General features: G+C 38.4%; 1 protein-coding gene across 4 annotated transcripts in view; it reads left to right on the forward strand.

Moving 5' to 3' along the window:
- The window catches only part of HIBCH (3-hydroxyisobutyryl-CoA hydrolase), a 54,969-nt gene that overhangs the window by 19,146 nt on the left and 8,919 nt on the right, over positions 1-26,904 (forward strand). For 3 of the 4 annotated variants that reach the window (XM_039322091.1, XM_039322090.1, XM_039322093.1), the window contains exons 7-11: positions 13,316-13,394; positions 15,367-15,512; positions 17,130-17,216; positions 19,383-19,441; positions 21,367-21,448. In XM_039322091.1, the coding sequence (XP_039178025.1) occupies positions 13,316-13,394; positions 15,367-15,512; positions 17,130-17,216; positions 19,383-19,441; positions 21,367-21,448 (453 nt within the window). The remainder of the gene's footprint in view (positions 1-13,315; positions 13,395-15,366; positions 15,513-17,129; positions 17,217-19,382; positions 19,442-21,366; positions 21,449-26,904) is intronic. The other variant, XM_039322094.1, reaches the window with a different exon arrangement.

Consider the following 26,904-nt stretch of genomic DNA (forward strand, 5'->3'; position numbering starts at 1 on the left):
GCTTGCTCTTTTCCATTTCTGGCTTTTTATAGCAATAGCAGTAGCACTTAGACTTATATACCGCTTCACATTGCTTTACAGCCCTCTCTAAGCGGTTTACAGAGTCAGCATATTGCCCCCAACAATCTGGGTCCTCATTTTAATGGAAAGATAGAACACTGAGTCAATCTTGAGCTGGTGAGAATTGAACTGGCGAACTGCTGACAGCCAGCAGTCAGCAGAATTAGCCTGCAATACTGCATTTTAACCACTGCGCCACCACAACTTATACAACTTGATTCCATAATTTTGCATCTTTCCCAGGGTAAACCAGGTATGTCAAACTGCCGCCCACAGGCCGGATGCATCGTGCCGAAACCGCACCCACCCCATTGCTGGCGACATCACATAACATTGCGAGTTTGACATGCCTGGGGTAGAGGAATAGTCTGTTAATTGGATTGGGCCCGGAACCCTTACGCCATACCCAGAATGGTATTTGGGCTGCCCAGTGGTTGTAGCATTTAAATGGAGACTTGCAATACAAAATGTGCTACTGAGATCAGGTGTGCATAAGGCACTTCTTTATCTTCTTATATACAAGGACGTCAGTGGAATTATACCAGGTTTAGCTTTGAGGTACTGAGGAAGGTTTAAAGTGTGTGATTTTGCCTTATTAAAGAACAAAATAATAATGGTAGTAATAGTAGTAATAATAGTATAAATAAAAGAATATAAATATTAAATTAAAAGTAACTATATGATCTAAATTAGCAATTTACAATGTATTTTTTTTGTTGCTATCATTCTTTCAGGTCAGTCTCAACTCCTAGTGACTACTAGGACAAGTCCATGCAATTTTCTTGTCAATATTTTTAGAAGTGACTTGCCCTTGCCTTCTTCCTAGGGCTCACAAGAAGCAACTAGCCCAGTGGTTCTCAACCTGTGGGTCGGGACCCCATTTGGGGTCGAACGACCATTTCATGGGGGTCGCCAAACAAGGCTGTCTGCCATTTTTTCCCCCTTTTCTTTGGCCATGCCCCTGGCACCCGGTGATGTATAAGTGGTTGGGGGTCACCACAACATGGAGAACTGTATTATGGGGTTGCGGCATTAGAAAGGTTGAGAACCACTGAACTAGCCCAAAGTCATCTGGCTGACTTTGGGCCTAAGGCAGGATTAACACTCACAGTTCCCTGGTATCTTGCCTGGTGCCTTTAACCGCTCCACAAAATTGGTTCTCAAACACTATGATACAAATAAATAAATAACACAGATACAATTGAAATTTAAAAGGATAATAAAAATTTGATCAATCAAGTAACATACTGATACCCAATGACCCAGGCAAAATTACCTGTTTCAGTTTACAGTTGACTTGTGACTAGGTGCTTAGCATCAGCTTACCAAAAAAAGGCATTTATGACCAGAATTTGAAGTTCCAGTGGCTGCTGTCCTCACAGTTATGTGATTGCATTTGGCAACCAGCCCATTTACAGCATCCTATGGCCACATGACCACAATTTACAGTGTTTTTTCCAGAAACCTTTAGCCTTCAGAAAAAGCCTTAAAACCTAGCTCTACCGATTGGAGGGGGTCCCTTAGGAGAAGCTGCTGGCTAGAGGTGATAGTACACTAACACAGAAGGCAGCCTGCCTCTTCCTTCCAAACCCTTGTTTTTAGCTTGTTTTAATTTTTTGTAATTTTAATCCATTTTTATATTTATAATTGTTGGAATTTTTTTTATTTTGATGTAAGCTGCTCAAAGTTGCCTGAACTGTGAGATGGGCAACAAATCTGATAGATTAGATAGATAGATAGATAGATAGATAGATAGATAGATAGATAGATAGATAGATAGATAGATAGATAGATAGATAGATGCATGCATGCAGCAAAAATGGGTTTCAGCAAAAATGACTTAAAGCATTTGTTTTAATGACCATTGCAAAAAAAGTCATAAAATTGGGCCAGTCATGTGATGACTTGCTTAACCACCAGCATGATTTATGACCATAATTCCCATCTCAGTTATGGTTGCAAGCCGAGGACTACTTTATATCTAAACATTCATGTAGTAGTAACATCTTTGAAAGGGCAAGATCTTTAAATGCAGACTGGATCTGCATTTAAACAGAGTTTGTTTAACCATAGTTTACTAAATAAATAACATTTAGCTAATGTTCATTCATACTATGCTTAAATCACTCTTCGATGTATTGCATAGCAATGTGTAAAAGTGTCTCACAATTGCTTGCAGTAATAGCTAAATTAAAGCAAAAATGTTGATGGGCCTTGCATGGTTAAAATGCATTCTGAAATAATAGATAATTGTATCTTTTTTGTCAGTTGACTTAAGAGTCCCCTAGTTATTTCCTGCTGAAGTCATATGGTTTCAGATGGCTTGTGCCCAAATGGAACTGAGGCAGAACAGAGGCAAACAACAATTCAGATAAAATATTGAAGGTGGAACAGAATAAAAAACAGACCACTTCTATTTGAACAAGGCAGCTGAAGCTTTTAAGAACACTTGAGGCCATCGGTTGACCAGAAACGCATGTAAATGGAATAAATTGAACTTTAAATGGATTACATTAGTCTAATAAGGCATATAACGCAGGAACCAAACTGATGTTCACAAGGCTGGTTTTTAGATGTATTGTTTATTTTCTATTCATTTATTAAATCTGGTCTATCACAGAGTCATTGCTTATAAAAATCAAGGTGTAGCCCAGAAGCCATCTGAATGGTGTTTGGGGAGAGGCATTCGCTCTCAGCCCTAGGAAGGAGGCAGAGGCAAACCATTTCCTAAAAATTTCACCAACAAAACTGAAGGGGCTTGTTCAGGCAATTGCCAAGGCACAACACTAACTTGAAGTCCCCACCCCCAAAAATGAAGAAATAGGCTATGTAAGGAAGTACGCCTGATTTGAAGGACTCTTGAGAATCCCGTTTTTCCTCCAGATGCATTTCTACTGGTGATTCAGCAATAAGGATATATTATTTGGTCATGTAACATCTTTAGTGAATATTCATAACCCTTTGTTCAGGATTTCCACTAATTTTTGAATGCACCTGAACCAGGCCAAAAGACTAGGCAGTGTTAGCAGCTGAGCCTTAACAAAGCATGCGTGAAAATGTAAATACGTTGAAAGTATCCTTAGTATTTTTAGCACTATATAGTAAAGGCTCTTATGGGGAGGATCGGTAAATAAAGCTGCAAATGGCTATATAAAAATAAAAGCAGATTGTGATTTCTTTATTTGTGACTAGTCGCTGGTGGAATGGATGTAATGAATTGAAGACCAGCGACTTCATGTTTCTGTTGGGAATAATGAAGGAGAGGGAACTTCTCAGGGTAAAAATGTGCAAGAGAAATTCAGATACCAGCAGTTTTTATTTTAGAAGTTTATGGAAGTTATTTTTCATAAAGAACAAGAGCAAAAGGCATCTGAGGAGCAAACCTTATTAACTTCCGTTAATTTGCTTCCTAGTTTACAAATTGCTTAGAATCTCTAAATGGGTAGTTGGGATGGGCTGTTACTGAAATAAACAGCTGAGAGCCTTGAAGCATCTCAAAGACCAACCCATCTGGTATGATGGTAGTTTCTTAGACCTTCCATTACATGTATATTATCCATAGTTGGGGAGGGGTCTGTACAGATGGGAATTAAAATGTAGTTTAAATTACACTAGCCAAATGTACAAGTAATGACAATTCGATTCCAACTTAAATGAATTCTAAGTAAATAAAGTACTGCAGTGATTGGGAATGATCTATTCATCTCCCAGCTAAAGCCACCGTAGTGCATTATTTTTGTTGTTTCTGTTCAAGATGTGATGTCTTTCCCCTGTTTTTTGTATCATGTACTGTAGGTAAATATGTGCCAGTGTAGCTTCAGAGAAAGCACAATGTGGTATTAAACTGAAAGTTGTATTAATATGGGTAGGAGGGAAGTTAAGAGCTGTATGTGTGCATAGATACTTTTTTGGGATTGCAACGAGGTAGATATTTTTTAATTAATACTTATAAACAGACGTGCACACTTGAATGTGGATGTTGGTGTACTTATGAAATACATTTCTTTATTCAAAGCTCAAACCAAAAGCACATAAAAACACCTCTCTAGTTTAATCCAAAGCCAGCATTTAATTATACTGTTCCCTACAGTGGTCAAGCAGATGCGTCTGTAGACCAGGAGTAGGCAACCTTAGCTTTTTTATGACTCATGGACTTCAATTCCCTGAGCATGGCTGGCTCAGGAATTCTGGGAGTTGAAGTCCACGAGTGATAAAAGAGCCAAGGTTGCCTACCCCTGGTCTATAGAATGCCTAAGGGAAAATGCAGTGTGACAGTTTGTTCCCCATTAAATTCTCCAGCAACTGGGTTCAAAAGGTCTTTTAGCTTAGAGCAGGGGTAGGCAACCTTGGCTCTTTTATGACTCGTGGACTTCAACTCCCAGAATTCCTGAGCCGTCATGGCTCAGCATGGAAACCTCTCCCTTTCCCAGCATGGCTGGCTCAGGAATTCTGGGAGTTGAAGTCTCATAAAAGAGCCAAGGTTGCCTACCCCTGGCTTAGAGTCATGGCCTTGCTTGGTTTCTATTAAGGATGTTCTTGTGGTGGCGCTGAGTGGCAGGTTCTTTGTTTCCCTCTTCCTCATTGCTCTCCCATAGGACATAGCATTAGTATGTACTATCTGAAAAGAGCCAAGGTTGCCTACCCCTGGCTTAGAGTCATGGCCTTGCTTGGTTTCTATTAAGGATGTTCTTGTGGTGGCGCTGAGTGGCAGGTTCTTTGTTTCCCTCTTCCTCATTGCTCTCCCATAGGACATAGCATTAGTATGTACTATCTGATATTATCGAATGACCATAGCTGTCTAATATTTTACAGACAGTTTTCTTAATTGTCTAATTATGTATGTATGCATGTATGCATGTCTAATTTAACTGTAGAGCCAAGTCCATATAGTGGTATAGTATTGCATTTCTGGTATAGAATTCTTCTTAGATGCAAATCTTAGCATATGTCTGAAGATGCCAGATGAAGTCATTTAAGGATTAAAGATGTCAACAGTATTCAAATGAAGATTCGATTTATGGATTCTGAGTTAAATGAGACATCTGAGGGTGTACAACTTCTTGGATAAGGCAACTGACTGAATGAAGATCAGTAAAAATGGAATTCAAGCACTGGGATACAAACCTCTTCTGGGAAATTGTTATTTAACATTTATTAGTGGGAGTGTTGACGATTGAGAGCATTCATCAATCCAGTCTTGTTACCAGTGGCTTTTTATGGCCACTGACACGTAACTCTTCCGTAGCTAAGATATGGAATATTATGGAAGGGACCTCAGAGGTCTTCTAGTCCAACCCCTGCTCAAGCAGGAAACCCTATATCATTTCAGACAAGTGGCTGTCTAATCTCTTCTTAGAAGTCTCCAGTGATGAAGCATCCACAACTTCTGAAGGCAAGCTGTTCCATTGGTTAATTGTTCTCACTGTTAGGAAATTTCTCCTTAGTTCTAGATTGCTTCTCTCCTTGATTAGTTTCCCTCCATTGTTTCTTGTCCTGCCTTTTGGTTGACCCTCTCTTCTTTGTGGCGGCCCCTGAGATATACAGGAATACTGCTATCATGTCACTCCTTGTCCTTCTTTTCTCTAGACTAGCCATACCCAATTTCTGCAACCGTTTTTCATATGTTATGCCACTTTTTGTTCACTGTGTAATTTCATACAAATACGAGATACTACATACTGTTGTAGGCCACTTAGCTTTGGGATTAAAATATTAATTTTGCTTTTCCCTCCTCCCTTTTGTGTATCCCCTCCCCCATGGAAGTCTCAAACAAAATTCTATACTCTTGAGAAAAAAATTGTAAAAATAATAATAAATGAATTCTTGTGATGGCTCTAAAGAACAGCTTTAAAATATTTCACACATTGAAATGTGTGATGTAGCTATTAATATATTCGCAGCTCAGTGACCTCCAATTAGCCATGTGCTCCTATGCCTTTGTACTAAGTAAATCCATCTCCCGTTTTCAAGTTATCTAAAGCTTGACGACCAATTTGTAAGGAATTGTGATACACAGAAAAGGTTAGCTGAACCTTTTTTTAATAAGCACTTGGTTGAATGTTCTTATGGCATTGTCTCCTGTGCATTTTGATAAATAGCCACTGATGCCATTTTTCACATAATTAGCAATTATTTCTGGGTGGTTTTTGTGCATGTGATAAAATGTTCAGCTCTGCCAAAAATATAATAAAGTAATTGCAAGGGATGAGGATTTAGAGTTCAAGATTGAACAGTTTGGAATATGTTTGATTTTTAGACTCTTCTTGGAGGTTTCTAGCATTATATCCTATAGGACTAGTTGTCTTTACAAGCATCAAAATGTCTTCCTGCCCCTAGCATTGTGGGAGATAGGATCATAGAAAGTTGCTTGTAACTGTTTAGACCAAGGATCCCCAACCCCTGGTCTGTGGACCGGTACTGGGCCGCGGCATGCCAGCAAGCAGTCCGCACAAACAAGCAAAGCCTGCAGAAAAACCTCTCTCCACAGTACCCAAAAGGTTGAGGACCTCTGGTTTAGACTATTGCTCCAAGTAGCTCAGTCTGGCCATGAGTGTCCACAACTGATGAATTTTTCTAGCTCTGTATGGATCTGCAAAGGATTGAACCAGGGACCTTTGCATGCACACCACTATGAGCTAGGGTCCTTCCATTGAAATTGGTTTATAATTTCTATTAAGTTTGCTTACTATAAAACCATTTGATGTCATTTAAAATAATGCTTGTGTTTGGGAGATGGGGATTGTTCCATTTTTTGCACTGAATCTTGCAAATGATTAGGAGATTATATGTATGGAAAGAATTATTATAATTCAGCCCTCTTCAGACTGATGTCCTGTACATATGTTAAACTGCAGTGTTGATCATTCTTAGACTATATAGCTAGTGAGGTTGCCAATCCAGAGCATTTGGAGATTAGCAGAGCCTCCCATCTTTGTTACCATCTTTTTCTTCTGTCTTAGTAGTTGTGCTACCAGTGCAAAGCTTTTGTATTTATCAGAAAAGCTGTTAAAGTGGTCTTTCCCAAAGTAAAATATATGCTTACTTCCAGGCTTCCAGTCACTGAGGTTGCAAATGCTTATCAGCCTGGGATGCAATTTGGAAACTATTAGTTGCCTTCAAACTGTAGCAGAGGGTTACAGTATGTCCATTAGTGCAGGGTTTGTATATTCAACTCTTAGAAGATTGAAAACATTTGCTTCCATTTTGAAATAGATGTGATTTACTCTGTTGAAACCTGAACAAAACTATGATCGTATCATATATACCCATATGGTATATAGCAGTGGTGGCGAACCAGAGGTGTTACTCAGAGCCCTCTCTATGGACATGCATGCCGTCGCCCCAGCCCCGCTTACCCCCGCGGCCCCCTCACCAGCAGCCCCCGAGGGTCACCACCGAGCATGGCCCACACATCGTAGCACAGCCAAGGACATGGCAGCCAGGCAGCAGGGACAAGACTCTGCCCTCATGTCCCATCACATGCAGATGATGCTACGGGGTGTGGGCAGAGGCCACGGCTGCCATGGTGCTGCTGGGCTGCCTGGGTGATCAGCGGGGGGGGGGCAGGTTTTAGGCACTCAGTCTCTAAAAGGTTCGCCATCACTGGTATACAGTTTTTGTTTCTTCAAGGCCAAATTGTAGTTTCTAACCAGTTTACAATAATATCTGTTTTGGACATCTTTCATTGGACTGAAGTTATTTTCATAAAAAAATTAAGATAAATTACTGGCTGATCTACTGTGTTATTCCTTCCCAGTATGTATGCCTTATGTACCTGTCTAGAAATTTCAAACTCTTTTTCTGACTGTGCTCTGAGAATTCAGTTTGGTTCAAAACACCTTACCTGGTTGAGGGCAATCTCAATATCTCTGCTACAGTAGTATTTCTATGAGATCATTCTGCACACCATTTATCTGTAAAGGCTGAGAACACTGGAAGCAGCCTTGAATTAAGACTGAATTTTTTTTTTAATCTTTCTGAAGCTGTCAGATGGCTGCAGACATAATCCCAGAGACAAATGGTGCAGATTGTTTTGTAGCTAATCCTGAGTTATCTCACAATAAATCTTGATAATTGAAAAAATGATTAAAGAACTGGTCAGTGGAAAAGCTCGATCAAAGGAACACTGTGAAGCATTTCAGCAAGCCTGTGTGGAAAGGCTACTAGCCTACATTTCCTTGTTGGCTGCAGAAACAAAAACAAAATGCTTGCATTTGCAGCCAGTGTGAAAAGACAAACAACTGGCATTATGGACATTTGTCAAACAGCAGGTGGCAGCAACTAGCCATGTGTAGCTGATCTGAAAAAACTCAGTAAGGTTTTAAATAGGTAGAACTGTGATGGGAGACCCCAAGGGATTGCAGTGCTGTAGATTAAATTGGGAAGTTGATAAAAGCTTCCCAAGAAGCTAGCAAACCACTTTTGTAATGTTGCCAAGCATGCTACATGAACACATCTATGAAGTCGCCCTTTTCGCCATTTAAAGAAGATAGGATAACCTTATCATTAAAGAATACTTCAGCCAATCATATGGTGGGGCAGAGACACTTCTATCACCACTCTCCAGATGGTAAAGCAAATAAAGGCACTCTTTTTCTTTTGTGTTCCCCAGCACAAAGCTTTTGGGAACTTGACAAGTTTTAAATAATGAAATGGGTGACTTAAATGCTGCAGAAGGTTAAGGTGCCCATTTTATCCTTTAAAACCCATCTCAGCTCTCTCAAATCAAAAGACTCAAATCTTTGTCCTCCTGACTTCAATGGAGGAGGAGGAGGAGGAGGAGCTGTATTATAAGTGATTTAGTGACATCGGGCAGCTTGTGTTATAAAAAGTGAAAAAGTACTTGGAAACAAAATTTAAAAAATTGAATTGAAAAGCTAAAAATAAAAATGATGGGGATCTTCTGGAGATGTTTTTGATGGATGGCAGTGTTATCCTCTTCATAGATTTTGTTGGTTGTGCAGTAGTGGGTAGAATGATCTTATCAATTTTTTTGATAGAGTTGCATGGGTACCCATTCTGTTGGAAGACATGTAAATAGTCTGTTTGCTTTTCCTGATGCTCAGGGTTGTAGTATGTACTTGTACTAGTGTTCTCACACAGCGTCTCTTGTGGGAGGTTGGGTTGTTTCCTTGATAACGGAACACTTGCTTAGTGTGGATGGTTTTATGATAGACTTGTGTTGCTAATTTGGCACCATTAGCTCTGCTGATGAGGATATTGAGGAAGGGTAGAAAGTTATTGTTTCCTCCTTATGAATTTTATTCTTCTGAAGATGTTGCTGATTGTTTCATGTGTCTTCTTTAGCTATTCTTTTTTTTACTATGACAAAGGTGTCATGAACATACTGGATCCATACTTTTGGTTGTATACGTGGGAATACTATAATTTGTAGACACTGCATTACAGTATTTGCTATGAGTCCTGAAAATGGTGATTCCCTGGGTGTTCCTCTGATTTGTGGGTATATTTTTCCATCAAATTGAAAGTAGTAGTAAGGCAAAGATAGATGAAGTCCACGATTCTGGATATTTCAAACTTAGTATATTTGGTTAGATTGGGTGTGTGGTATAATGTTGTTGTTGTTGTTGTTAATTGCGAAGTCGTGTCCGACCCGTCGCGACCCCATGGACAATGTTCCTCCAGGTCTTCCTGTCCTCTACCATCTTCTGGAGTCCATTTAAATTCACACCTACTGCTTCAGTGACTCCATCCAGCCATCTCATTCTCTGTCGTCCCCTTCTTCTATTGCCCTCAATCTTTCCCAACATTAGGCTCTTCTCCAGTGAATCCTTCCTTCTCATTAGGTGGCCAAAGTACTTGAGTTTCAACTTCAGGATCTGGCCTTCTAAAGAGCAGTCGGGGTTGATCTCTTCTAGGACTGACCGGTTTGAACGCCTTGCAGTCCAAGGGACTCGCAGGAGTCTTCTCCAGCACCATAGTTCAAAGGCCTGTGTGGTATAATAGTGCAGCCATGGATTATTTTGCTAATTCTGGAAATGTGGAATGTTCCACAGTAAAAAAAAGTAGCTGATGTTGGGGAACTGATTTAATTTAATTAAATTTATTTTGATTTACATCTACAGTGAATAGCACTAAATTAATTGCCATTAATTAACATGAGCACTCCGTATGTATATAAAGTATTTTCTGTTACACTACAACCTACCAGTTTGGGAGGGGTCATGAAGGCTGCATCCAAAGATGTGAGAATATAGGTAGGGCTTCCTTACAGAAATTTATCAGAAGGGGAAAAACAGCGGATAGACAATGTTACTGACTTTTTACGTTTTAAAACTGGGAAAAAAATAATTAAATTCCCCCGCACCACCGTTGTATACTCAGAAGTTGTCATTTTTTGGCATGACTCCATTTTAGTCTGAATCACTGTTCTATGATTTACCTCTGACTTTTACAGAGGTCTTCATAAGTTATTCCTGGTAAATGTGAGTGGAATAAACTGAGATTTTCTTGGACATTGCTAGCCTTGCTAGTCAATGAAAATGCATATTTTATACTGGATACTAAAAAAGAAGTAATTCTAATCTGAGAAGCTTGAATCTATAAATAAAATGTAAACAAAATAGGGTTGACTAATTCATTGATTTAAACATCTGAGTCATCAGATGCAAGCGTGCAAATATATAAAATATATATTACCATACCACACCTTTCTTGTTATAATGTTTATTTTTTGCAGTTTCATGTAATTTATAAAAGAAAGAATCATTTAATAATAAAGTTATAAATTAGGAGCTGCTTGGCAAGGCAAAGCTGTGCTTTCATATCTCTTAAAATTTGAGCTCCAGTGTTATGGATGCTTGAGTCTCAGTTTTCCCCTCTTTTAATAAAGCATAACTTTAAGTGTGATTTAAAAAATGTGGTTTGTGTTTGCATTTCGTGTGGGTTTTTTTGTGCCTAATCTTTAAATGTTACTAAAGGTTAGCTCATCCTTACCTGAATTGACCTTACTGAATAGCAAGACACCCTTTTTCTGCTAGCACAATATGCAAATGGAGGAATCTTTTGATTGCCTACTAAAGAATTTATTTTAGCAGCTTTGAAATACATAGACCATCTCCTGAAATAATTTGGTTTCCCTACAGTGATGGCCTGCTAGGAAATGGCTTAATTAGCATTTTATTGTAATTTAGAAGGTCAGTCAACAGAGCTGATCCTCCATTGGAGATGCATTTTGGTGTCAAGCAAGGATAGTCAGTCTATAGCACTCCAGATATTGCTGAACTACAATTCCCAGCTATTCTAAGGAGTATGGGCAATGGTGAAGAGATGTAATTCAGAAATACTTGGAGTATCAGAAATTATCTATTCGATGATGCTCCTTTATATTTTGAATTTTGGAATTGTTCCTTTAAATTACTATTGACAATGACAGATTGAATTGTTCATTACAGAAAGGGAAGTCCTTATCTCAGGTGCCAGAAGTGATAATCCCTGACTCTGAAAAAAGCAGGTTGTCTAACCGGTTCTTTTGGGCTGAGTGTTTTCCTGTTCTGAGCAAATGAGCCAAATACTTCTGACCTTTCCAGTATGGTGAATAGTGAATACTTTTGAATATCCACATTGAAAAGTATGGGAGGAGTACGTGCCTGCAGTTTCCCCAACTTGCACGGAAATATCTGATGAGAAATATGGGGTCTAACGGGAGAAAAACTGGTTTGTTTCCAGAGATAAAAACAATGGCATGACCAAATTAAAGGACTTTTTAATGTGCTTAATTGTAAGTTGTAAAAGCTTTTAAGTGTGCCTAAATGTCTGAATGGATAAAAATTGTATTTCTACAATAAGTAGCAGTTTGACAGCCAACTTGGTATAATGGTTAAGGCAATGGTGTAGAAATGGGGAGATCCAGGTTCAAGCCCACTGTCGGCCATAGAAACTTACTAGATCACATAGAGCCAATCGCTCTCTCTCAAAGTAACCTGAGAATGTTTCTGTGGTATGGATAAAACAGAGAGAGATCCCCAAGTACAGAGGTCCCCAACCTTTTGGGCACAGGGACCGGTTCTGTGGAGAAAGATTTTTTTCACGGACCAGAGGGGGTGTGGTTTTATGTGCTACTTGCATCTCGCAAATGAGTCTTTGCTTGTTTTTGTGGACCAGTTGCTAGCATGTCACAACCTGGCACTGGTCCACGGACGGGGGGGGGGTTGGGGACCCCTGCCCAAGTAGATTATCCTGAGGAGACATGAGATGTAAATTTCATAAGTAGAATAGTAATAAAGACACAATTAATATGCTTGCAAGAAGTATGTAAATACACAGTTGGCATTATGTTAAACAGGGCATGGGAGAATGCCTCTTAAAATAGTACCGTAAATGCCGGCGTACAAGGCGACCCGGCGTATAAGATGACCCCCGTCTTTATAGCTGGGCCGCATTCCTAGAACGTCGTCTTATACGCTGGAAACTACCAGTATTTCCGGCGTATAAGACGACTCGGCGTATAAGACGACCCCCGTCTTTGGCGCCGATTTCAGCGCTCGCGGAAGTCGTCTTATACGCCGGCATTTACGGTACTTAGCATCTGCAGGGTTTCTAAGCACCTGTATTAAATCTGTATTAATTAAATAAAGCACATATTTTAGTCACTTTAAAATGTTTTCCAAGTGATTGACAAATGCATGGCCTATGTCTGTGGTGGTGAACCTATGGCACGGGTGCCACAGGTGGCACGCAGAGCCCTCTCTGTAGGCACGCATGCCGTTGCCCCAGTCCTAGCCTTCAGCTGGGTTTTATAAAACCTTTTCACTTTAGGCCTCCACCACCATGTGCAAAAAAAAAAAAAAAAGGTTTCAATCAATCAATCAATTTCAACTTCTTGTGGGGAAAAAAAAGATCTCCCAAAGTTGGAATTGATTGATTGAACTTTTTAGTCCCACTCAGTCTGCCGTTACCACCACAGCCAAACCCACCCAATGGGCCATGCCCACCCAATTGGCCACATTCACCCAATGGGCCAAACCCACCTAATGGGCCACGCCCACCTGGCAGCCGATAATACATAAGTGGGTTTTGGGTTGCAGTTTGGGCACTCAGTCTCTAAAAGGTTCGCCATCACTGGCCTATGTCTTGTAGCACCAATAAAAATGGTGGCAAAAAATGGAGGGGGGGGGGAGTGGCTAGGCCTATGTATGGACTACAATAGAAAACTGATTACTAGAGTTCCTTCCAGAATTTATTTCACGTCATAACTTTCCTTTCCCTTCCCTTCCTTTTTGTTTTCCTTTGGTAGGGTGTGGGCTTATCTGTCCATGGGCATTTCAGAGTTGCTACAGAGAGGACTGTTTTTGCAATGCCAGAGGTAGGAATAGGTAAGCATCACACATTGCATTTTATATTGACTTTTCACAGAGAAGCCGAAACTACTATATAATACTGGCTAGAACATGAAGAGTCAAGTTCCTGTCCTGCTGTCGCACTTAATAATATTGATCTACTCACAGACTCTAACTGTAACATCCCACAGAGGGTCTGTGAGAAGTTCATTCACCTCCACGTATACTGCTTAAAACTTACAGGAGAAAACATTAAATAACCCCTGAATAACAATAATGATTTGGTCTTTATTTCTTGAGTTACTTTTTTATTTTAATTTCCACTCACGAATATGCTTTTTCATACTAAGGGAGAATTGTTCCTGAGCCCTTTTGCTTATTTTTGAAATCTGAGAAGAGCAGGAGATGGAATTTGACAAAAAAAGTCACCTAACCTTTTCTTTATATAGAATTAGGACATCAACATCAGAGATTAGCTACCGGATTAACTAGAAGGCAACAATATAATCCATGGGGACATCACATATTGTCTGCGGATCCCAAAATTGGGGGGGGGATATATTTTAGGGCAAAAATGGTGAATTTAAAAAAAAATAAAAGTACTGTCACCTGAAGACTCACTATATTTAGTTTAAGAACACCAACATCCTCTAAAATGTGATGATCTCCAGAAATATACAGTACATTTGTTTTTAAACATTATTTAGCACTTATTCCATGGATCACAGGCTATTTGTTCAGAGTTCATACTGTGAATAAAAGCATTTTGTTCATGGGGAGAAGATTGGGACAACGTTAGAATATCTTGAAGGAAAGCAACGTGATGAACTGAAGCAAGAGAAAACCAAAGGCTCCGGGGTGATTACACTAATCAAATGCAATGTTTTGATCACATAGCATCATCTGTGTAGCTGTCATTCCAGGGTGCCAGTTGAGCTTGTATTTTTGGCCTCAAAGATCTAATGAAACAAATTCGAGGTTGGGTAGATTAAGAATACCCTTGCAGGGCATTAAAAACTGCTTTAGACAGCCTTTTTTTTTTAACTGAAAAGGGCTAACAAGTGGCAGTTCTGAGAGTACAAATTGTGGCATCGTGGTTAGGTCTGATTTGGATAGAGACAATAATGAAGAACTTTCATTAACTTTTGATCTTCATTGTGACTTGAACCATTATCAAAGATTCTTAACCATTTATACATTAAGAAAACTTTTCTTCCAATGTGGATATGACTGCTCAGTTTGGAAACTGCAGCATGGGAACAGAGTCTTCATAACTCAAGTGCCAAAATCTGGTCTCTTCTCTCCCAGTATTCTCTCCCAGTTTGGTTTTATACTTTGTTTGTGAATGTATACACTACCCAGAGTCTCCCAGGATTTGGGTAACTTAGAAATATGGGCTGGATGCATTCCACAGTGTCCCATTTTATTTAACCCTGAGACTACTCACATACTGGCTAGGTGTTTAAGCACAAGGCTTTTAAAATAGCTGGTATAAAAAAATAGTATTATGGATTTGGCTTCTGAGAAGTATATTTCCAATCACAAAAGAAAAAGGCCTAGGGGCTCCTAGTATATCAACACCATTTTCCATTATAATATCATCCTAAAGTTTGAAGATGGCTTTGAAAAGATTATTCACATGAATACAAACTTTGAAGAAAGAGTCCTACACATGTTCTGCAGTAAATTGTACTTTGTGATGTTGCTACTAATATTTGTGCCCCACAACAATTCACATCAGCTCTTCAAGATAAAAAAAAGGGGAAATGTTCCTCTTTGTGGCTATCAACTTTAGCAGAGTTCTCAAGTAAATTGTGTGGGCAAAAATGGTGCAGCATGTTTTTCCACAAGATGAGCAAAAGAGCAAACGACTTAATTTTCAAGCAAAGCAGCCCACTTACAAGGCCTAGTTATTAGCGGGGTGGGGGGTGGGGGGAGAAATAGCACTTAAGATCTAATTATACAGCTTTTTTCATCTTGCATATCTTTCCCCCCCCCTTAATTGCAGGTCTTTTCCCTGATGTGGGTGGAGGCTACTTCTTACCAAGGCTTCCGGAGAGGCTAGGCTTTTTTCTTGGTCTTACGGGATTTAGGCTGAGAGGAAGAGATGTCCACAAAGCAGGAATTGCAACTCACTTTGTAGAAGCAGAGAAGGTAAATCTGCCAAAAATAGGTAAAAGTTATGGAATGTGCACCTGGAAAAGGGAGTATTTCAGTAGCACCACAGTTTCTCAAGGAGGAGGCAGTACATGTCAGAGAGAACCCAGTCCAGAGCTGGATGGGAGAGGGAAGAAGAGGTTCAGGGTAGCCGCACCCTAGAATTCCTTAGCATATATCTAGTACAGTGGTTCTCAACCTATGGGTCGCGACCCCATTTGGGGTCGATAGATCATTTCACAGGGGTCGCCAAGCAAGGCTGTCCGCCATTTTCCCCCCATTTCCGGCAGGTGCCTTACCTCCCTTGGGCTGGGCCAGCTGGTGGCCCAGCCCGTGGTCGGCTTGCTCTGTCTCTGCCGCTTGCCAGCTACGCCTCAGCCGGCGCAGGGGGCAGCACCACGCATGCGTGGTGCTCCCGGGCAGGGAAAGTCCTCGACTTAAGACCGGTTGGGTAGTCCTCGACTTACGACCGGTTGGGTAGTTCTCAACCTACGACCGGTTTAGTCCTTGACTTACGACTGGTTGGGGGTCGCGGCATTAAAAAGGTTGAGAACCACTGATCTAGTAGATTAGAAGCTTCTAGCTTTAGTCTGGCAAGATTCTGTCTTTCAGGTATAAGCAAATAAAGAATTGGACAGTTGGATTTCCTTGTATCATCTTTGGGCTTAGGCCTGACAGTTACTGCTTATGCTGCATCCTTGTTCCTAATTTTGTGAGACAAGAATATTTTTAGATAACCTCGTGCAGTTTTTGAGCAGGTGATCAATTCTCCCTTTGTCTTTTAACCCTGTCTGGTTTAATTTACAAATAAATTTCCAGGCTACCACTCAAATCAGAACTCAGTATACGCAAATCTATTGTTTTAAATAACTTGCATTCAGATTCTGCTGGATTTTTCTCCTCTCCCTGCTCTATGTTTGGTCTCATCTCTAGGTTGAGGGGAGGGGTCCTTTAGAAAATGGGCTGTGGACTATAGGAAGAAAGACATTTCTGCCATTCAGTAACCAATCTCAAGTCCTTTTGTTGATAGAAACCAGGGTAGGATACAATACAGTGGACTCCATAACATCTTACAGTGAAGTGGTTTGGCCCCCTCAGAAGGGCCTTATTGAAAGGCCTTTCTGCTCTCTCCCCTTAAATGTCCACCTGCAGATGGAAATTATAAAAAAAAAGTGATGGTATCCCACACTTCAGTTGCTTTCTCCCCCTTTCTTTTTATAAAATGTTGTGAAAGAGAATAAAGATGAACTAGCTTCCCAAGGTTTCAAACAGTTCTTTATAACATCAATCTTGAAATCACTTAATTACCTCATAATTTTTCAGAAGTTAGAGTTCTATACTGGTTGTATAGCTAAGGGTCGGGGAGCAAAAAGGAGAAGCCAAGTTTTTCACGTAACGTTGTTTTGTAGGTATCTAAAATCTCTCTTTTGACATTATCAAGAAAAATTACCTCACTTTCCTTGACAAAAATGTCATTGGATAATATTAAGGCCTGTATTAAACAAAATTTTGGCTTCACACCCCATTGTTTAAATGTTAGATCTTTCGATAAGTTTCAAACTGTGAATATGACAATAGATTTGTATAATTTTATAACTATCTTTTTATTTGCAGATAGCTGCTCTCGAAAAAGACTTGATAGAATTAATATCCCCCACAAAAGCAAATGTTGAGGATGTTTTGGATTCCTATCATAAGGAGGTAAATGAAAATTTAAATATATAGTAAATTTCATAATAGAGAATCTTTATATACAAAGCACACCTTTGTTTTCATTTTTAATTTTTGCTGGGTCTTGTGCAGCAGAGGAAGGTTCAAAATTGGGCAAACCGTCTCTTATACGCTACAATAGCCCAGAGTTCTATGTATAAGCTATTTGTGTAGAAAATGAAGTGACACCAACTTCTTCAAAATAAGATAAACTAGAAGCAATCATGATTTAAAATTAATGAGAGAGATAACAATGAAGTATGAATACTCTAATACTAAGAAGTGTTGAAATAATGATCAAAGATTGGTACCTGAATGATGCAGTTGCTTGGTATATAGCAAGCTTGGCATACTAGCCTTGAAGTAAACAAAACCTTTTTAATTATTCCTTTGAGTTTTTAATTTTGAGATTGTTCCCTTCTTGATTTAGGCAGCAGCATAAAAGATCAAATAATATCAAATAAAATATTGTTCTCAAATATTTGCTCTTCTGCTGTGTCAAGGTTATTCTACATGGAATACTTAGAGGATGTTTACTGTTTTTCTATTAGAAATTTCTAAGGTTGCACTATATATATATATATTCCAGGATGTAACTAATTCCAAACTCATTTGCTTACTTCTGAATAGATACATAGAGGATGCTTCTCGGTAAAATGCTTTTTTAAAAGTGACCCAGGCTTTTGAAATACACAGAATGCATCTTTAAATAAATGCAAAAAAGATAATGGTTGACTCTCATCTCTGCATTCCTTGAAACCTTGTGCACTGACAGAAACTGAACTATAAATCATCTTACAGTTTGGCCACAGATTTCAGCACTCAAGTTCTCCGTCAGCAAAATGGACTGAATTTATGTCCACAGCAGTATGTTTTCCACAAAGAGGAAAGGATATGATGATCTGCAAAGATTAAAAGTTAATGGAGTGGAAGCAGTCTGTGGAGTGTCCAGGATATTAGCGTTGGGCCTTTTGTTATGATTTGTAGCTAGTATTAACTGTGCTTCAGATATGTTCATATTGCAGAAACACAGCACGTAGCTTGCGAAGAACTACAACTCAGACAATTCTCATTTGCAGATAGGGTGTTAGTTGTTGCACTGACACTTCTCATTATCAAAATGTGTCTAAGTATAGTTTCCTTTCCATAGTGAGCTATTGTAGATAGATAGGAGCGTCCCCTTGATAGGATGTCTGGAAGCTAAATTTGGAAAATTAGAAGGAGGAATTTGAGATAGTGCATCTCTTCTCACAAACAGATACAGCAGTTTTTTTCTTTCCATTTTTTTCTCTCCCCTGGGTGGCTCATCATTAGATTTGTTTGCTTTTACAGGAAAGGGCTTCCCATTATAATTGTAGTGTTTTTTAAATGTTTTGCTCCCAGGACTCCTCGTTTTTGGAGGACCTCCAAATAGCTTTTGTTTGTATGGGTCATATTTTATCAATAGTTACTGTATTAAAACTTACAATTAATATTTGCTTCCACTACCACCTCTCACAATTGTTTGATGGAAATTTAATATTGTATTATTTTTCAATATAGGTTGGCAAATACACTGCATCAGAATAGATTCAACCAATTAAGGAATGTAGCCATTATTATATGAGGAGGGCTTTTTTTGGTTCCAAAAGCACTAAGATCTTATGTAAATTTTATCCGCAATATTTTTTTAAAACATCCAGAATCTGTGCTTGACAAAAACACCCAAGGATCTAGCACAAATATGGTCCTTAGTATATCAGTGGAATTGCACAGGAATGCCTTTTGCAGATCAGAGATTTAAGAATAATAAACATCTTGGGGATGTTTTTTGGGGAAAAAACCCTTATCCATTTCTAATTAATTATAATAACAAAGATAAAGATGGGCTATTGACATAATGATTAGTTTTTCTTTCATTAAAAGGAAATAGCATAGTCCAGGGGAACCTTGGCTCTTTTATGACTCGTGGACTTCAACTCCCAGAATTCCTGAGCCAGCCATGCTGAGGGAAAAGGAAGGTTTCCAAGCTGAGTCATGCTGGCTCAGGAATTCTGGGAGTTGAAGTCCACGAGTCATAAAAGAGCCAAGGTTGCCTATCTCTGGCATAGTCTTTGGTTTGTAACCATTTTAAATGATTTGGTACTGAAAGAAGTTTTGTTATCTTGTTTCTCGTAGTGCAAACTAGATCAAGAAAAAGAATTTATCCTTGGTGAACACATGGACAAAATTAACAGGTACTTAGTGCAGTTAGTAGTGCAAAAGTACGCCTAGTCTTTTGTGTTGAGAACATCTAATAGATACTCTGAAAGCATCCTATCTGGGTTTGTATTCACTGCCATTTTTCCTTTGGTTTTGTGTAGTTTCCTTGTTAAATATTTTTAACAATTTGAAAACTGCCTACAGTCACTGGGAATCAGATGGCATATACATTTAAATCATCATCCTCATGGAATCATCATCACCATCATCACTTTGTTGATTTGACTAAGTGGCACAAAATAGTTGTGGCTCTGTATAGGGCTGAACTGAGAATAGTATGCTTCGCCACAGAAATGGATGGAGAGAGTTGGTCCTACATTATTCCCTGCCTGTAGACCACCTTCAACGTTTTCCCAGTTAGACTCCCGTGCTGTCTGTGGTAAAGCTCAGTGAGAAGCTTTAGAGAAGAAAACCTGTGAGTAGTGAAGATGCTTTGGTTCATCTGGCTAGCTATATATACTGTGACATAAAGATAATACTCATCAATTGTGGCTGACTCAATGGAGAGTTTGCCAGATTGTCATTTGTTTCTTGTTGTCCTTCCTGAATAAATGTAGAAACATATGTTCCCCACTTATGGCATTCCTCATATTTAAAGATGGGGAAATTGCCTTTATGAGTAGCCCTTGAATGGTATTACTAGTTATACCATTTTTTTTATAATTGGTAGGTCTATGATCTGTAATAAAGTCGTCTATTCATTGATTATCTGTTTTTCACCAAAGTGCAATGAATCAAACATAATTTGCAGAAAAACATACTGTACAAACTGCTTATATGTAGTGATCAATTGAGTAGCACTAATGAGCAATATGCTGACATATCATAGACTTCCAACTTTCTTTTTTTAATGAATAGAAGGAAGTGATTAATCCATGAAGTAACATCTGATTCTTAAGTAATGACTGTGTCTTCGCTTGACTGCCAGTAGGACATTTTAAAAAGGAAGTCAGAACAAAACAAAATCTGATATGAGAATGAATAAATATTTAAGGGAAGAAACAGCACTTTCTAATTCAGTGGTTCTCAACCTGTGGGTCGGGACCCCATTTGGGGTTGAACGACCATTTCATGGGGGTCACCAAACAACGCAGTCCGCCATTTCCCCCCCCCCTTTTCCTTAGCTGTGCTACTCCCTTTCATTCTATTGGCCCGCCAAAAGTCCCATTCTGCAAACGGTGCTGCACCAGTTGAGTAGTCCTCGACTTACGACCGGTTGAGTAGTCCTCGACTTACGACCGGTTGGGGGTCGTGACATTAAAAAGGTTGAGAACCACTGTTCTAATTCAACGCAGAATGTTGGAAGCTTGGGTGGACGACACTTTTCAATCTGATGTAGCAGTTTGAGCTTTACTTTTGGGGGAGGTTTCTAGGGAGGTTGTAGGGAGAGTGAGGTAATGTATAAACTGTGTGTCTTCAGAGATTGGAAGTCAAGGGATTCAGCTGTACTTTTAGCTTCTACAAAATGTAAGGCATTGTGTTTACTCCTTAAACACTCCCTCCCCAAAGGAACTTCGATATGTCTGGTTCTATGAATTCTGGCAAGGGCTTGGAACAGTAAATCAGATACATTGCCTACCTCAGTTCCACTCTGTTGCAAAACCTCTTTATAATAATTATATCAGCCCAAACGATAAAAAAAAAATCACAAAACTCACAAAGTGTCTGGTACTATATTCCCTTTAAAACGTTTCAAATTTTATATTTTTACTGAAGTTCTACCATAATGGCTAGGGAGAAATTCATAGTTTTCCTGCTCAGATTTCCTGCAATTTATATATTACATTTACAGTATGGCTTTTTTACATGCTAAAGTACCTATTGCTCATCGTAAGTTGCAGCACTTTCCTCCCTCTCAAATATGACTCATTTTGATTGAAGAATATTATTCTCTTTTCAGTCTTTTTTCAGCAAACAGCATGGAAGAAATTGTCCAAAACCTGAAAAAAGATGGATCTCCTTTTGCACTTGACCAATTAAGGGTAATGTTGCATTAGATTTTTACCCTATTTGAAGGATGCCTATATATCCAGTCTCTTTAAGTGGCATTTTGATGCCTGATACATTGTCTAACAAGGGAGGACAACCTGTAGCCTGCACATGGCCTTTAAGATACTTTTTGCATTAACCTGAAAGCCACCTCCCAAACTGTGACATAAAGTGACTAATACAGTTATGCTGCCAATTTGTCTTTTAAAAAGATCAAGAACAGGTAGTCATACAATGGCTGCTACATTCTGCCGTTATGCTATAGGTGAAGGAGGAGGCGTGCATGTCATGAAACTGCCCACCTTCCAAATTGTGGCTACAGAAAAAAGTTACAGCTATATCTTGTCTCTGGATCTTTTCTAATGCCTTTCCATTAAAACTCTCTCCAGCCTTAAAATCCAGCAAAATTCATTCAGATTCCCTGCCTCTTAGCACAAATTCTCCACTGGATGGGGAATGAATGCCTTTCCTAGGGTACATAGCTTGTCATGTTCTTCTTCTATCTTTCTGCTTCTTTCCCTAGTGAGGGTATTAGAGCACCTTCTCTCTCTCTCTTTCTCTTTCTCTCTTTCTCTCCCTCTCCCTTTCTCCCTTCCAGCCAGGAGTAGCTCACAGACATAAAGCTGCTATTGACAAAAGTCATATAAAAAGTGCTACTCAAATCTTTTGGTCTGTTTGTGTACTTGCCTACCTGTCTAACTCCCTAACTCCTTGGTTGGCTTGTTTTCTGCCTCAAGAGCATGATGTAAACCTATGGATTTGTTTGACTGCTATGTAAGTCGCTCTCTGAAGAGGCTGAGTGGTTTAATTTAGTCAAATTGAAAAATTGATTTGCTTATGAAATTAAATGTTTGGAGAAATACCAACAGTGAGTGGCAGTTATATTAATGAGTTAGTAGCCCATATGTGTAATGCCAATTGGCTATGCTGATACTTAATAAATATATAACTAGCAGTTGCATGGTTTTTCTCCATTAATCATAATTAGGGTGAATTTCAGTGAAAGTATAGCACTGTACCATGGTCACTTCTAAGAGATATGGAAAAATAGAAAAAATATGAAATAAAAGCTAGAAACAGCAAAAGAAGTCTTATTGAAAGGCATGAAAAATATTTTTGCCTTCATAGTTTATACATTTTAAATAGGGTAGTTTCCATAGCTTTTTTTAAAAAAAACATCTAGACTTGTTGCTGACATTCATTTGAAATGAAATTATTAACAATGAAGTGGCTAGGACATTTTGCTTTAATCTGCCTAGTACAATAATGTTCTCTGTGTGCCACAATATTAAAAATGAATGAGGTTGTTTTTCACTCATTGCTGCAGGTAACTTCTTTTGCTCCTTGAATATAGGCTTCCAGTAGTTTTACTGCAACCATATGTAAGAGTATTTCCAGTCTTTTTTAGAGTTCGACTGCTTTTGTGTATTTTGTTGCTTGAAAGTCCGCATGCAAGTAACTTGCAGCTGATTGCAGTAACCAATAAGGATACAAATGTTCTTAAACATTTATATATCTTCTAATTTCCAACAAACAGATGAGGAAACAGATCCTTCCATTTCCTTATGCCTGTCAGTAAGGCAATTGGCCTGTGGAGTTTGAGAGTTGTTTTTTATGTGAAAGCTGAAGGAATAAATTTTACGTTACTGTGCCTTCTTACAGGGAAAAAGGGAATATCTGTTCAACTGTGCATGTAATAGCACGTAGACTTATATACTGTTTCATAGTGCTTTACAGCCTCTTTAAGCGGTTTACAGAGTCAGCATATTGTCCCCAACAGTCTGGATCCTCATTTTACCGACCACAGAAAGATGAAAGGCTGAGTCAACCTTGAGCAGTTGGGATCGAACTGCTGGCAGGTGGCAGAATTAGCCTGCAAAACTGCGTTCTAACTACTGCGCCACCACAGCTAATATACATTATTATATACCATTGAAGGAATTGATGTAACTTCTTTACTATTGAAAAGAGAGCTTCGGTTTTTAAGTTTTGGCTTAAAGGTGGTATACCTGGCCTAGGTCTCTATTTTATCGATGTATTTAACAAATTATCTTGTCTCTAAGTAATTTTCTTTAAGTTAAGTTTCTTTGTGTGTTTGAGGTAAATTCATTTTATCCTGCCTTTATTATTTTTATAAATAACTCAGAGGTAATGATATACCTTATACGGCTTTTCTCCATAACAGCCAACCTGTGAAGTGAGTTGGGCTGAGAGAGGGAGACTGGTCCAAAGTCACCCAGCTGGCTTTCATGCCTAAGGCAGGACTAGATAATAGAAAATACTTTGATTGACTCTATAAAAATAGAATCATGTATAATATATTCTTTTACATTCCCATCTTGACATAGTTGCAAACCTAATTTTTACTTGTTCTTCATTAAATAAAATCAGTGCCTCGTTTTTTCTTGCCCGCAGCCATTAGGAAATAAGATGAGAATTACACACTTATCACTTTGCAGATATATAGAAGCAAGACCTACAGGTATCAAAGGAACATTTCCCCCTTGTTATCTTAACATTAAAAATAGGCAGCCTTTTGAAAGCACAGTGGCACAAAAGTAATGAAAGGACATTAAAAAAATCCTTAAATGATAACAATACTTCTCTTGTCCTTTATTACTGATAAGCGGGTGATGAAATGCCTACATTTATTTTGCTTTACAACAGCAGTTAAGTCAGTTGAATAGTGATGAAGGATATTTGAGACATGCATCATTGCAAAGCATAAGGTTTTCCTGATTTCAGTGTACTTAAGCATTATATTTGAAAGCAGTTTTTTTTAAATAAAATGAAACATTTACAACTATTTTATCAAGGAATACATAATAGCTAGAGTAATGCACTCATCAATAGAATAAAACAAGTCCAGATGGAATCTAGCGATTAAAATGATAAAAATAATAAAATAAGTAAAAACAACAGAAGATGGCAGAAGAGGACAGGAGAGTTGCAGGAAAATCAGTGGACAGGACAATAGACTAGGCTGCTAAAATTTTCCTAGAAAGAGTCCTGTCAAGTGATCAGTTAGTAAAGAAAAGTACCTGAGTCTAGTGGATTCCAATATTGTCTCCAATTAAGAGAGAAGCAGGGACTCATCAAATACCAGTGCTATGAAACAACAACCAAACAAATGCAATTATGCAGAAAAAAAATGTAAAGTGCCTGGTAGTTTTTAGAGCTGTTCAGCTAAGTCATTTTATATATATAAACTGCCACACTTCCCCTTTTCCTGCTTATCTCCTTTTTAAAAAAATCAATCCCAGATTGGGTAGCCTTCAAAGCTTTTGAGCCATGTATTAATTTGTATTACAGTGAACTGTAGATTTTCCTTAGCTTATCTCTTTTTTTATTAAAAAAAGAATTCTTAACATTATTTTTCATTGAAATATATGATTTGTAAGGATGTGCAAACCTCATTTATTTGGGCCCATTTTATCTGGAGCATCCTATCTGGAGTTTCTTAATCTGCTTCTGGTTCAAAGGATCTATTTCTGGAAAATGCAGAACCACTCCTGGAACTGCATAATCCAGGAAGAGACTTGGCATGGCCCAAAGAGGGACAGAATGTTCCAGAAATCACTAGAATGTTCTGTTCCTGAAGAAGGAATGGCTTCATTCCTCCCTAGTTATACCGACTTCACCTAAGCCTTCCTTCCGTCTAAGTGATATAATTCAATACAGTTACAGTATATTGGTTATATAACTAGCTTGTATTAAATTTGGTACAGCTGAAACCAAGGATCTGGGCTAACAAATACATGTTGTACCCACACATAAACATAAAAACATTTATTGTATAACTTACAACATATAAAGGTAGCATTACTACTCATATTGCAAATGCACTCTATTTTTAGTCAAGTTGAATTTGTGGTAGTAGAACTAATTTTGTTATTTCTACTTCTTACATGTCCTAATTACATACGTTGTGTCTATGTGTATATTTTGTGTCTATGTGTATACACACACACATATATATGGAGAGAGAGAGAGAGAGAGAGCAAATAGTTACTTATAGTTTCATTGTGCTTTTCGTGAAATACAACTTTTGGGGTGGTATAGTTAATGTATATTTCAAATAAAATTAAAGCCATAATATTAAATAAGTTGCTATAAGAGACATTATTGGTAGAACAAAATTAGGGGTATTTATTTATTTATTGATTGATTGATATATTACCCAATTATCCCAGTATATATGCTTTCCTGTGGTCACAGAAGACTTTCTTAATAAATTAATTAGATTTTTGCAATGCTCATATGTTTGCATAAGTAAATACAAATGCAAGCATTATAATTGCTATTAAAGGGGTTTTTATATGAGAATAAGGCAAAACTAGGATATTTCTCACTGTTAATTATTTAGGCTTCAATTCTCAATCACTTGCTGGGAGCAAAACCCCTGACATCCATTGTATATTCAATTGTGAATATACATATTTGTCTTTTCTCTTTATTTTTGTAAAACATTACTTTAGAGTGGATTTAACTACTGCTTATAACGTAGTTTTAAACCTATAGTGGGATGAGTATAGCTATGTTCCTTCCCCAAGTCCAGCCACATGATACCAGTTCTTATCACACACCCTGAAATAGTTATTAATGAAACTCAATCCACTGTATGATTAGATGTAACAGATTCCTATGTTTTGTCTTTGTTGTTGTGCAGAAAGCTAATAAGTGCTTATTAAGGGGAAAATGGAAAAAATTATAATTTTCTATCCTTTGGACTTTTTGACACTATGGCAACCCAGAATATGTTACATTTATTGACAGGCCAGAATGGAACAATCAATTTAGTTATAAGATGGAGCAGAGAAAAACCCTGGCAAGCTTTCAAGGTTCTGTTGTTCTACAATAATAAATAACCGCTTCTGGAACCGGCTTCTTGACCTTGCTTAACTCAGTGGGCTGATATTCCTACACTCAATTAATAAACATTGCACACAGGAGAAATGCTTGATTGGTAAAGCTGCAATTTCCCACAAGATCCCTTAATCTAGGGCAGCTTCGTTTCTAGCCCTCTCTTAACTGCACAGCTGTTCATTCATCCATTATTACCCTTTCCACAATGAGAAAAGAAGCTGTTTCTCAAAGAACTAAACATTGTAGTTGGATGCTGCTGTTCTGCCTGCCTGACCTCTCCCCCCCCCCCTCTCCTTGGTCTGCACGAGTTGATGAATACCAGGTGCTGCAGCTTACTCAGATTAAAATCCTCCTGGCAAAAATCAGGATCTCTCTCTAGGCAGCATTTTCATCAAGAACAAGTTACTCTTCCCATTAGCATATAGTCTGTCTTTCACTTAGCTGAATCGTTCTTCATCTATCCTCAGTTCAAATTCTTAATTTTGACTGTCACTTCACATCTACAATATATAAGTGTTAATAGAATCAGTGATGCATTTCTTAGTACTTTCCCTACCATTCATATATTCGGCTCTTTCTTTTC

The sequence above is a fragment of the Crotalus tigris genome, unplaced genomic scaffold, assembly GCF_016545835.1.
Source record: "Crotalus tigris isolate CLP2741 ecotype Arizona unplaced genomic scaffold, ASM1654583v1 scf7180000023830.6690815, whole genome shotgun sequence".
Taxonomy (NCBI): Eukaryota; Metazoa; Chordata; class Lepidosauria; order Squamata; family Viperidae; genus Crotalus; species Crotalus tigris.